The sequence below is a fragment of the Gallinula chloropus genome (genome assembly GCF_964237585.1).
Source record: "Gallinula chloropus genome assembly, chromosome: 5".
NCBI lineage: Eukaryota > Metazoa > Chordata > Aves > Gruiformes > Rallidae > Gallinula > Gallinula chloropus.
This window is the reverse complement of record NC_140090.1, coordinates 71,330,837-71,344,386: the sequence shown is the minus strand read 5'-3', so window position 1 is coordinate 71,344,386 and position 13,550 is coordinate 71,330,837. Positions and strand designations below refer to the sequence as shown.

Sequence of the window (13,550 nt, the reverse complement as noted above, 5' to 3'; positions counted from 1 at the left end):
AAGTATAGGTCAGTAGGAATAGGCTTCAGCATCTCCAGGCTTCAGCGTCTCCTACCACTAATTCACTTGGTGGGCACCACTCTCAAACAGCAAACACGATTTGTAATATCTGTTTTCCACTGGATTAACTCTGTGCCTGCCCATGCTTAAGCAGATTGAAAATTATGAAATCCTTCACAACATGATAAATCCTGGGCCAGATGACACAGCAGGAGGATCAAGGCTCTTATGGAAAGTACAAGGAAGAGAAGAATGCAAATATTAGTGGGACTTCAGGCTGGTGTGTCAGAACGCTGGTTGTAAGCTAGTTTGTAAAGAATAATTATCCCAAATCAGCAATGCTGGGAACAAGTTACAAACAGTTCCTATAACTTTGGTAACTATTCATCTCTCAGTAGGTTCTCTGCTCACACACACATACACACACACACACACAAAAGAGTTTAGTTTGTCTACCCAGGTCTTTGGGATAAATCTCCTGAATTATTTTTTTTTTCTAAAATCAGAACAATTTTACTCTCCCTGAGATGTGAGTGCATCAGTGGAACAGCCAGCCTGCACTGCTCGCTGTGTGTTACCAACTGCCCAAAAGAACAATTAAGCAGTCTGAGCTATTTTGAATTATTACTGCATAGCTCTAAGTTACACAGAAGAGTTACTGAGTAGAAAGCAAGCAATATTAATATGGTCACAAGTGACTTGTGTACCAAAGCTAAAATATTCATATAAGTAATAAGGTCAATAAAATATTCTGAATTTGCAGAATGCACAGCAGGATCTAGTTGTGGGAACCACTCAAAAACACAGAAGCTAAGCTCAACTGAAAAGAAGCATTCAAAATCTGGTCTGAAACAAGCTTCAACAAGTTGTAGCAGTAGAACACTATTTATTGTCTGTAACTGACAGAAACAAATATAAATAAAATTAAAAACGTGTTCAAACAACATTTTAAACATGGGAAACACGCAGAAGAAAGTCTCAGCGAGGGCTCAAAGCAGAATTTGAGATGGGCCATAGAATAAACCAACAGGAACCCCATAGTGCCAAGAAAAAGGCAAAGCCTTGCACCTAGAAAGAACGAACTTTGTACAGCCTCACACCAGCTGGTGAGGAAACAGCTCTGCACTGGGGGGGCTGTGGTGAAGCTGAACTCGGGGTCACGTCTTGGATCCTGTCCATTGTGAGCGTGGAACAAGGATGCCTGCTCTCAAATACTAAAGGCTAACCACCCACCCAGCTGCTGTAGCAAGGGCTGCCTAAGGGAAGCAGCTCAGCACTTAGAGAAGTATTCAAACAGTTAAAATAATTGCAGCATTGATATATATAATAGAAAAAAAATTAAAAGAAGAAAAAAGCTGGTCTTCTAACAAGCTGGCAGCATTTACTGGCATTACACTTGGAGCAGCATCCCAATACACTCTCTGCAAGTAGATCAAAAAGGCAAGACTACTTAATCAGTATCCTAAAACCTGTCTGAAGAAAACACAATCAAGGGGAATCTGACAAGCTGACCAAACTGCATCCCCACAAGAGTTTTCACAGGAATCAGAATGTAGACACACCAAAGCTGAAGCTGGACAACATCAAGTTCTTCACCCTTACTGCAGCCCAAGAAAGCTGCCAGATCTGCGTCAAATAAGCAGTCATTTTCTCTGACTTTTAGGCAGCAGCACACACATATTTGTTCCACTTCTGTTCAGAACTTAATGCTTTCATCACGTTAGAATACAAAAATATAAAAATATTCTCAACCATTGTGTTTGCAGAAATGAACGTGTCAACTAAGCCCAGGAGTACAACTTGGCTTTCTTCAAACTGCTGAAACAGAAAGTTCTTAGATACAAATAATGTAAACAAGTATTTCTCTGTATTGTCAGGTGTGCTAAAAAATAAAAATAAAAAGGGAAATGAAATTCAGAGCACCACTGAAGTTTTGCACCTCGCAAGTCATTTAATAAGGAGCCACTATATGTAGCATGGAGTGAGTAGACACGAACTTATGCAGCTGCACACATCTGGGTTGCTGTCTGTGCTACTGAAAACCAAACAGGTGCAAGTGTTATGAAAAAGAGTTTCAAAATAGTGAAGAAACCACAAATGATCTAAGTATTGGGTAGCTGGGGGAAGGGAAGAACTGAAGAGAGCCTCAGAGACATTCCAAGTCTGGTGTAGGCAGATTCCTTGAATTGCAATCTAAAAATATTTCCCTTGCTGAACAGCCCTGACCAGATTCTCCATATAATAAGAGTTGCATTCACAGACAGAAAACACAATATTTGGACTCTTAAGAAACCTGCAGAAATTATGCAAATGTAATTTCAACCGTGTTGACAATATTATTCCTATTTGAGCTGTGTGTACTATGAAGATAAAAATATCCAAAGTTGCTAGAAGGTGCAACCTTGCCTTTGAAAAAACAACTCACTTGTGCAAAACAGTTCCTTCAACACAACATGGAGGAATGCAATAAACCTCTCCTACAAGAAATGCAAAAGGCTTGCTTAAGTAACAGCCTGCAAGCTGAAGCATTTGCTTGGCCTCATCCCAAGACAGTTCCTCTGGTTTTCATCCTTCCCATGCTGACTGTCTGACTCAAAACGTTCACATTCTTCCATTCTAATCTTCAAGTTTTTCATCTGACTGGAATGGCCAATTTACCAGATATGGCGATGAAGCTGGAGTCCACCTTGCAAACCCATTTCCACAATCATCCCTGCAGACTGTGTTTTGGAAAAGCTTCCACACTGAAACCCTTCCATTAAGGTTTTATTACATGAATGCCACCAGAGATTCAACAGCCAAGTGATCAGGTATATTCTGGTTTTGCACTTGGTATGTATATATATTCAACATATGCATAACAGTGATTTTTCACTCTAAGGCTGAGCAGTAGTAGACGTTTGCTGATTGATACTAAATTATTCCTGTCAGTAAGGACAAGGGCAGGGAGAGAAACTGCAGAGAAACTTCACGAGGATAACTGCCAGGGCAACAAAATGACAGAAGAAATTAGGTATATAAAATGTAAAGCAATATGGGGGACCAGAGACCCATATCTAACTTCACATATGAAGAGACAGACTTCAAACAACCCATCAGCATTCAGAATCAAAATCCGAAGGAATGGTATGCAAATCGCCAGTGGCAAGGAGATAAGGGTGACCACTGATGACCTCTGTATGTGAGACCTTGAGTTCATCTCAAGAACAACATTCACAGCAAGCTTGTGGACCTTGCTATGGTTGCAAAGTGTTTACAGGAGTTTAAAGGAAAGAAAACCAAGTCTGCTGAGAATTACTGAAGAGACAAGCTGTACCAGACTCAGGAAACCCCTGATATGAAAAGAGCTGGATCTGGGAAAGGAGTCAGATTAAGCCTCATGTATGCACTTACCCTGTTCATATGCAGATGTTTGCTTAGGGCTACAGTGAGAAGCAGGGCACTGGGCAAGATGCACTCTGACAATTTATCACCACTGTCAGGTCGGAGGCAATTTATAAGTAAGACTAGGTTCACAAAGCACAACATGGAGTAGCTCTGCCATCAAACAATGGCATCAATTAATTCATACCACTATAAATGAAAACATAACAAGTAGTCGCTTCAGGAGGGTGGGGCTGAGATGATGCTACCAGGACTCCAATAAGCTACACAGGGTTTTGTGAAACAAAACATGGAAAGCGGGGAGGGAAAGGAATAAAGAAGGATTCTGAAAATATAATCTGATGTGTTTCCAGTAGCTTTCTGCAGACAGGAATCCACCCTTCTTCCAACCATGTGCAGTGTACTTCATAGGCTTTTATACAACATGAGCTGTCCTACCTGTGAGGTTTCACAAGCAAGCAGCAAGAAGCCAAGCTGATTTAACAGCTCAGTGTGGGTAAAAGCAGTAGTCCTGCTCTCCCTGCTCCAGTTGATGCTCTCCCACTCCTCCTACTCCAGTTCCAGTCTTAGCTGAAACTTCACTGATTTCAACTAACTGAAGTAACAGACAACAAAATTAGCAAAACCATTAATATTTTCCTGTTAGTACTAGTGATAAATCAGCTCACCAAGGAACAGCCCGGCTAGGAAGCTGTGAGGAGCAGATAGATACTACCCCTTTCAGCATCATGAAGCTGTTACGCATAGGCACAAACGCTTCATGAAAACTCCCCCTAATTCAGCTACTCTTAAACAGAGTTTCTGGCTAAACACACAGAAAATGGATTAAGAAAACCCCAACAACAAACTTCGGAATATGTTTTCAGTTAAATTGCCTTTTTGAGTAATTTTAGATCTTATTCAAACAAATCTATTTATATTTGAAAACACAGCAATGCATATCAAGACTGCAGCTTACTATGCAATCTATTAAAGTAATTTCAATAATGTAGAAGCAATGTACAAGTTGCTGGAAAAGTGTTAAAAGAACTCCCAATAAATTACTAGGTGCAATCATTTGCTAGGTACCTAGAGTCTTAATTTGCCAAATTACTAAAATACCATCTTTGTTGAAAGTACAGATAACATTTTCTTCATTTTTTGTTGGTTTGCATAGGTACTTCAGTTGGGTAAACTACTATTCAAAAACCAAGAAGCCTTCTGAATATCAAAAAGACAATAAATGCTATTGTCATCATCCTATTTATCATAAGGCAGCTGGATGCAAGGGAATGGGAGGTATTGTGGTTCTGAAGGGAAAAAAAAGACCAGAAACACATACATCTGTTTAGAGATGATAGGTAATAACACTTCCTCTTTCTCACTAAGACATTTATTTTAAGTGCAAAGCAACTTTTCCCCCCACTGTAGTCACCTCATTTAAGTTTGTGTTGTTTAACTACTAAAGCCAGTTTAAAGCCCAAAATAGAGTCGAACTCTAGCTTACTTTCCAGCAGCTCAGGGCTGGTAGCTTCTTCACCTCTTCTAGGTTTTCCTCAAGACAATACTCACCTGACAGGTCAGTTGTTTTCAAGCCCTTTTCCAGGACCACTTAAAAATCTGATCGACTATGTGCCTTGCTAACAACATTAAGTGTTTTATCTTCACTCAGAAAGTGCTTTTAAGAAATGTTTTAGAGCTAGTTTCAGGTTCTCTAAAATGAATTTATTATCTAATAAGTATCAACACTGTATGCTTGCACAGCAAGTGGTAGATGTTTTAGATGAACATTTATAGAAACTTATTTTTAAATTACATGACCAATAGTATAGTTTCCACACCATCTATCGAACAAGGAACACTACCACAGGATTGGAGACTAACAATTCAAAATTTAAGGTAAGTGAAATAAAAAGGGGAGGGTTCAGATGACCTCACAGTAACCTACAGGCTATGCAGACCAACAAAATTTGCAGAATATATTAACAGAAGGTATGAAAGTAAAAGGTATGAAGAGAGAGACAAAGTGATTTGAAAATTATCAATAAAATGTTAAATAGGTTTGGCATACAGTTAACAGTTTTCTACAAAAATATGGAAGATCTAGTCAACCTAGACTCCATGAAGATGTCTGATGTAGTAGCATGCAGAAAATAACTAGGAGACTCAGTTGACTAGTAGATGATGTGAGGATAGCCTAGGAATTGACCACAACTCACTATGAATGGAACAGGACTAAGTAACCTATCAGCTTAGATGAAGATTACCTTTCCAAGACTCTTTAAGAATTCATGTCTTCAGCTATGACTTGGAAAGTAAGGGTTTTCTAGCAAGGTAGAGGCATTAGAAGAAACAGGTAACTAAAAATAATGGAAACTGGATGACATTTGGTAGTGTTAAGAGTGTGTTTCTAACAGGATCACAGATTGACCCCCTGCAGACAATAAGAACAGAGAAGACAAAGAGTGTAGGTGCCTTCGGTGGTCCCAAGAGCATTTGTATGGTAAGTCTAACATCGATGCAAGGACAGAGTTGTCTTGCCCAAAGAAGTTGCAGATGTCCCCTCCCCTCCCGTAAGTGTTCAAAGCCAGGTTGGACAGGGCATTGGGCAACCTGGTATCGTGGAGGCTGTCCCACCAAAGGTAGGGGGTTGAAACTAGATGAACTTTGGAGTCCCTTCCAACCCAAACCACTCTCCAGCACAAAGACAAAAAAACGTCATCCAGGATGGCATATTCAAACTAAAAAGCATGCCCAGCAGATTCAAAACATAAGGCAACACAGAATATTGACAGGGTGGAGACTTTTTGACAGACTAGAAATTCTGGTCTGAGTAATGGACTGGGAGATGATACAACTCTCTCTCTGCACAGAGAATAGGTGAGCAAATGTAAGCAATTGAGGTAAACTGGTGCATCTAAGAACAGTGGAACACCACCAGCACTAAAATCAACTAACCAGACATACTGGGTGTCAGAAGAAAAGAAGGGCCTCCAATATGAGAGCATTTAAGGCTCCAGGAACTACCTTCAATTTCTTTCAATAAGAGCAGAAAGAAAATAAACTTTATAAGGCTGGAGACTAAAGATTCCTAGAAAAGTAATTACAATGCAATGATTGCTACAAATCAGGTGACCCTTTATTTTAAAGCTGCAAAGTCCTGAAGTTGTAAGGCCTTTTAGAATTATAAAAAACAAGTATTCTGTGTCCAATGGTAGGGAAATCCAACAGGAGTCTCTAGCACCAGCAACTTTTCATTTCATCACACTTAACACTGGCTCCTTGAGGGAACAGTAGCAACATCCCACCTTTCAAACTCCGGGGTTTTAATTTTCTTTTTGTCCAGGGCAGTCGTTTGTAGCACATTTTCCTCCAAAATACAGGGCAAAGAAAATCCAGGATTTTCCAGGTAGTTGCATACCAGATTAGCAACATGAACACATTGCAGCCAGCTACTGCACGACTCTTCCTTGCTGGACAAGTCAAAGGTTTACATAAGCTTTGAATTTTTAAAAATGCGAACAAGCACAGTAGGTTACCATCAGATATGTGAGCCTTAGGCTTTAGAACAATGGGGTATTTTTAAAAAGAATTTTAAATGCTCGGCATGATATTGCTTTGTGAAAAGATAACAGCTTCATTTTACTTCCTGCTTTGTGGCAACAAAAATTTCTGTGTTACTTACAGGCTGATAATACAAGAGTGTTTGCCAGTATATTCTACTTAGGAAATATATTATAAACATACAAGGGATTAAAATCATTGGAACTTAAAAGGCATATGTAAAATGTAGAGAAATAACAAGCACTTAAAGAAACAGAAATTCCACTGGAAAGCAAGAAATAAATTTCTCCACAGTTTCATTTTTTAACTGTGTTGCCAACTGAAACATTTCATCCTGGTACAAGAACAAAGACACATGAAAGTGAAATAAATTACAAAAGTGAAACTATCTTGTCTGGTCTTACTATTTGAGGAAAAAGGGTTTCAAATGCCTGTTCTGTATGTCTTGACAGTTAAAAATTATTTGTGCTACTTACTTAGGAATCCTTTAATTAATTTATTTTTCAGCTGATGCAATTGCAGGCAGCTTAGAGAAATTCAGTTTGATTAAAAAAGGATGCTGTGGACCATAGCATTGTGCCTTTGGAAGTCTTCATAAGGGTGCTAGTCATCTCACATTTGTGCTTCTGCAATGCCTCCCACAATGAGGTGCTGACCCGTAACAAGGAACACGGGCATTACCACAACACAAACAGAGGCAGGACTAACTGCTGGATACAAAGGCAGAAGTAGTTGATGTTCTCAAGCTAGGGTTTGATAAAGAACAGAGAACATGTACGCGGATCAAGACAAGAATTAAGAAGAAATAAAATACAAAAAATGAAGCAAGGCACCTATCATCCTTCATGATAGGTATCTGTTAAATTTCTCCATGAAACTGTCACACACGATCTCTTTCAAGACTACTGTGAACAAGCACATGCAGAAGTTATACACTTTAATGTACACTTAACCATGGGAATTAAGCAAAACCAGTTAGTTTTCCACAGAGGCAGTAACAATGTCTGTACCTACCAAAGGTTTCTAAAGGGCAGTATCAATACCTCACAGAAGTTTTTTTTCTTCACACACCAGTATTAATTTACATTTATGCAGTACTATCCCCAGTTGAACCTCGGAAGCTGACTCTTTGCTAGATTACATTTAATAACCCAGCCACAGAGATACCCAGGTAAAGCACTGATAACTCTGCAATAGAGCTCAATCAGCTAAATTGGCCACAATTTCTTCAACATATGTAGAAACACAGAGCACAGTGGGGGTTTCTTTGCAAACATCAGCCCCGTGGTTTCCAGTACGATTCTCTGATTAGTAAAAGATTCAAAGAGGCTGTTGGACATCAACTGAAGTGTCAAAATAGGTCAAAACTTTAATTCCTTATTTCTCCCAAGGGAAATTCTCGGGATTGATGAGATTCTCAGGCCAACTAAAAAATCACATTGATCAGAAAACACACCACATTAGCCATTTAATTTTTCCTAGCAAAAAAAGTGTTTCTATGGCTCCCAGTAGAATCCATTCTGGAAGCAGCTACAGGGAACCAAAGGCAGAGACCAACAACTGACAGCCTCACTATGTTTCTTCACTCCTGTTACCATGTACAGAAGTTCCCTGTACCGGACATTGCTGGTAACGTGATCTGCAGTTTCAGACATGCCCAGGAGTTCTTGCCATCAGGAACATGTTATCTTGTCTATCTAACACATCAAGGTGCAGGAGAAAGAGGTGAGCACAGCTAATTTGGAAAAGAACTACTAGGAATTCACAAGCGTTTCCCAAGCTTTGCAGAACTGGTGAGTGCAGGGGCCAACTGCAGTAACACTTAACGTACTTGCAAGCACTGGGTAGGTTACCATGAGAAAACCCACATCAGCTTCTAAAACAGGGCACAGGAATTATTTCTTGCAGTGTTTAAGGACTTTAGTAAGTTATTTTCCCCCACACTTGAAGAAAGTCGAAGGAGTTTAACTGCATGTGTTTCCCCTCCCCCTAAAGGGAACTAAGCTCTGCTTAGTGATACATAATAAAAACACCACTGATGACAAAACCTCCCTTTTATGAGGCACATACATTGTTCAAATACTGCTTGAGAACAGTGTGAAAAAGACGTTTCCCATGAATCAGAAGCTATTAGGAACAACTTGAGAGTTCTTGATATACAGCTATTCCAGCAAAATTTTTGTAATAAACTATTTAAATTAATAAGCCACTTGCATACTATTTCACCATCTTTCAAACTTTCATAACAATGTTTGTAAAAAATTATTCATTAAAAAGAATCATCAGCTATGCCTACAACATTTGGTCACTTCATATTAAGTCCATGTATTAATATATTTATTACTTTAAAAAGGTAGAGGCTTTCACAAATGATTATCTTACATTATTAACTATGACAGCATCCAACAGCTTCCTCATGGTAATAGCATGTAGCTACCCATTCTACCGTGTATTACTACCATGGTCACACCCCTCTAACCTGCCCATATTGTGTTTATAACTTGCAACAGTTCATAAATGATTTATGAAGAAATCTTAAAATGAGATTTGCCCTTTTTTTTTTTTTTAACCATCTGGCTCTGAAGATGCCTTGTGCTTTCACATATTGTAAAGATGAAAACAAGATACATTTGAGTTTAAGACAAGGTAAAAAAAAGGGGGTTTTGTTTTTTTTTTAAAAATATATCCAAGGTATTGTGGAGTCTCCATCTCTGGAGATATTCAAGACTCGTTTGGACGCCTATCTGTGCAATATGTCCTAGGGAGCTGCTTTGGCAGGGGGGTTGGACCCGATGATCTCCCGAGGTCCCTTCCAACTCCTATGATTCCATGATTCTATTGATTACTCTCAGTGTAAGCTTACATCGCATTACATTACACAAGCATAATTTTATGAAGTCTGAAATGGAGAAAGGCACCTGAAGAAGCGGCAGTTCCTATACACTTAGCTGACCTGCAGAATGAACACAAGCATGGAATTAAACTCTCGGTGTAACTGCTTACCGATTTCAGCAGGTAGTTGCTTGATTTTGTTCTCCCGTATGCTGAGCATGGTGAGCTTTGACAAGTTTTTGATATCCTTTTCCACAGTAGTTATACGATTAAAGCGTAGGTAGAGCGTGGCGAGGGAGCTTAGCCTGTACACCACCGAAGGGATTTCTCTAAGTTTGTTATGCCGCAGGTCAAGCATGCGCAGTTTCTTCAAGTTATCAAGAGAGTCAGGCAAACTGGTGAGTGAGTTCTCACTCAGGGCCAGTGTCATCAGGTTCACCAGACAGCCCACCTCTGCCGGTAGGCACTGCAGTTTGTTACTGTATAAATAAAGTTCTGTTAACTGCGTTAGCTCTTTGATAGCTGATGGAAGCATGTGTATAGACCTCTTGGACAGATCCAAGCGCATTGAATTCTCTTCCCGGCATTTATTTAGCTCTTTGATCACTTCAGCGTTGCTGGATTTTTTGCGGGTACCTGTGGCTGGATTAGGTCTCTTTATCGTATTGTCCACTGAAAAAGCTACCCCAGGCTGCGTGCTACTGGAGTCCTTCTTTCCGTCTTTGGCATCTTTCCCTTTGGTCTTAGGCTCCTTTTCTTTGCTGTCTTTCCCAAATCCTCCAGAGGCTTTGGCCTCCTTCTCCCTTTCTTTAGACGATGGGACTTTTGGATCCTTCTCTTTACAGTCCTTTTCTTTTCCTAGATTACTACTCATGGTGACACAACGTTTAGCAAGCACCACATGAAATCCGTTTCTGAAGTTCACAAGAACAATTCACTGCTGAGGCGACAATAATCCTTAAAACATGCAAGTGTTGAACCAAGGGAGGAGCTTCGGAGATATAATACCCATTTGCTACATATTGGTTCTGAAGGCACTCTTTCCTAATCCTGGTATCAGGAGATTCAGCTGTAGAGATTAGAAGGTCAAATGCTCCGTATTAGTATTTCTGTAACACAGAGAGAAGAGAAGCTGAAGTGAGTGTGAGCATAAAACTTGCAGTTAAATCTTGAACGTTTCTACATCAAGCCTGTGCTTGCTAACTCAAGTTAATGATTTGTCCTTCTCTTCAAATGTCAATGAAAAACCCAGAGCTAAGACAAAAATACTACACATGCTTCTCAGAAGACCCACTGTGGTAGAAGAGCTATAGTAATTAATATACAGAAGGGAAGAAAAATTATAATTCTGAAACAGAACACTGCCTTCAGCACTGCATCTGAGTCACCATCTTCAGTCTTAGCTAGTCCTTAGCATAACACCCTGGTCATCAACATGAATATTCTCTCTCCCCTCCATGCCCAATCAGTCAATAGAGATCTGCCGTAATTTTAAGTGCCAGCCTCTTCAAACAAACCTGTACAGGCTTATTCTTTCAGGACAAAAGAGCCTCAATTCGATCTACAAAGAAATCTATCCTGCTGTAGTAACTGAACACTTTGCCTCGAGATCTCCCGACCGGCTCGGAACCGTGGGTCTGCTTTTAACATGGAGCAGAACACTGTCACCAGCTTCACGGGATTTGATTTTTAACATGAACCTACCAAAAAGTCAACTGAAAGCTCAGAAGAAATAATATATTATGCTTCAAGAGAAGCACAATTATGAAGTGATTTCTCATGACAGTAGAATATAACATATCTCTAAACAGTACCATGAACTTTTCCCCCCTTAATGAGTATAATGCAGCCTGAGAAGTGAACAGATGTCTGAAGCCTATAGAGCTCCACTTACATTTTTACAAAACCATCATGCATCCTAGAAAGCAGCTTTGCTTCACGTTTCAATTCAAAACACGACATGCCTAAGAACTTTGCATCTGAATACTCTGGAGGTTTTGGAATGTATCTTTGTGGAAGAAAATAAATGGTCGATCAACAGCAACAATAATTGCATATCCCCACATTACTCCGCCCTGTAGCCAGGAATCAACTTCCCCCTGCTATGCAGCATTCACTGAAAAAGAAAGTTTGCCTGTATCTCAGAGTACCTCACTTCCTCAACCACATGAGTCACGTTAAAATATTCCTAAAGCCTCCACAGGAGCTGTGCTGGCGCTCCATCTTCTACACAAGTTCATAAAGTTCATAATCAAAATCAATTAAATGATATTTTGCATACTTAAGCAATCAACAAGTACTAGAAACACTTTTTTTTTTTTTAAGCAAAGCTCAAGTAACTATCTTTAATTGCACAGCTATGCTGTGTACGCTTACCTTCAAGTACAAACATGTGCTTGGAGAACACACAGGAGCACTTTGCTCAATATATTTGCTCACATTAAAAAAAAAAAAGAAAACCTATTTAAGGACAGTAAGAAGGGCAAGCCACTTTACAGAATCACAAGGTTGGAAAAGATCATCAAGTCCAACCATTCCCATCCTAAGCTAAACCATATCCTTAAGTTGCAAATCAAGCCGTTTATTAACAAAGCTCAAAAGAGAACCTCCCCTATGAGGTGGCTTCCAGTCCTTTACCCCCATTCATTACTGCTGCAGTATCACAAAGCATGTGCTACAAATCCCGTAACATCAAAAAACCCTACTGCCTCCAGTTGCTGTGTCCTGGACAACTTTGCTGGTAAAGGACTAGGGCTATGTGCTAGTAGCATCAACAGCTTTTAAGTTTGACATTTTCTCCATTGCAGAGTTCTCCAAAGCAGCACAAGCTGGTTCCTTACTACATCCTTAAGGTTTCCACCCAGCTTTTACACAATCCATTACACCTGACCTGTTCTCAAGATTACCAACCTACATTATACTTTGAAACTTGTGCTCAGCACTGTATAATCCACATGCTTGTAAAACTCCACCAATGAGAAATGTAATGACTCCAAATGCAAAAATCCAGCTGACTAAAGGGTGGTAGCCTGAAATGCCTGACAATTTGGTTTCAGTATGAACAGCCACACAAAGAATTGAAAACTAACAGAGTTGGTTTCTCAGAAAAACTCAGCCATGTGGCAGTGCCGAACAGCTACTGCTCCACATCCAGGTCCTACAGTGCAGAATACTCACAGGGTGGCTGCTGCTCTCATAAGCTTTCAACTTAATCAAAATTAGGTCCCACCAAGAGATTTGGTTTAGTTTCTTACAGGCACTGCAGCTGAAGCAGGTTTTGAAGGCGCCTCAGAAAGGAATGGCGGCTGGAGATTAGAGCTGCTGAAAGCAGCTCAGTAGTGCCAACGCTCCAAATAATCTGGATGCATCTCTCTGTCTTCATTAGCAATTACTGATGCAGCATTTTACTGTGGAGCTGCATGCAAATGGCTGGAAAGTTTGTTCCTCTAAAACCAAAATTTAAAACCATGAGGGGAGGTGCCCTCACTGTAACTGTACCTAAAACACTGGGTGTCCCTGATTCAATATGCCAGTCCAACATTTCATTTGCTGGTAAGGAACAAAAATCTCGCCTCCACAAAAGAAAGTTCAGACCAATACAAAAGGTCATGACCAGAGACTGCAACCTCCCCTCAGCGTTAAAGGTGTTAGGAGGCAGTGATGGGCAGGCAAGCTGCAGGCAGCCGTGGGTTTCTATTAGGGGGAGAGCCCAGACAAGCTCCCAGCACGGCAGGCCTGGAAACATACTCCCTGTTGAGAGTGACAAAAGGCTAATGGTCAGATGTACTGCA

At 40.1% G+C, this 13,550-nt stretch overlaps 1 protein-coding gene across 1 annotated transcript in view; it reads right to left on the bottom strand.

Annotated features, from left to right (window-relative positions):
• The window catches only part of SHOC2 (SHOC2 leucine rich repeat scaffold protein), a gene marked incomplete at its 5' end in the record, with an annotated part of 38,985 nt that extends 28,352 nt beyond the window's left edge, over positions 1–10,633 (bottom strand). Inside the window, one exon of the mRNA XM_084264887.1 lies at positions 9,931–10,633. Within this exon, the coding sequence (XP_084121013.1) occupies positions 9,931–10,633 (703 nt within the window). The remainder of the gene's footprint in view (positions 1–9,930) is intronic.
• Between the last annotated feature and the right edge of the window lie 2,917 nt (positions 10,634–13,550).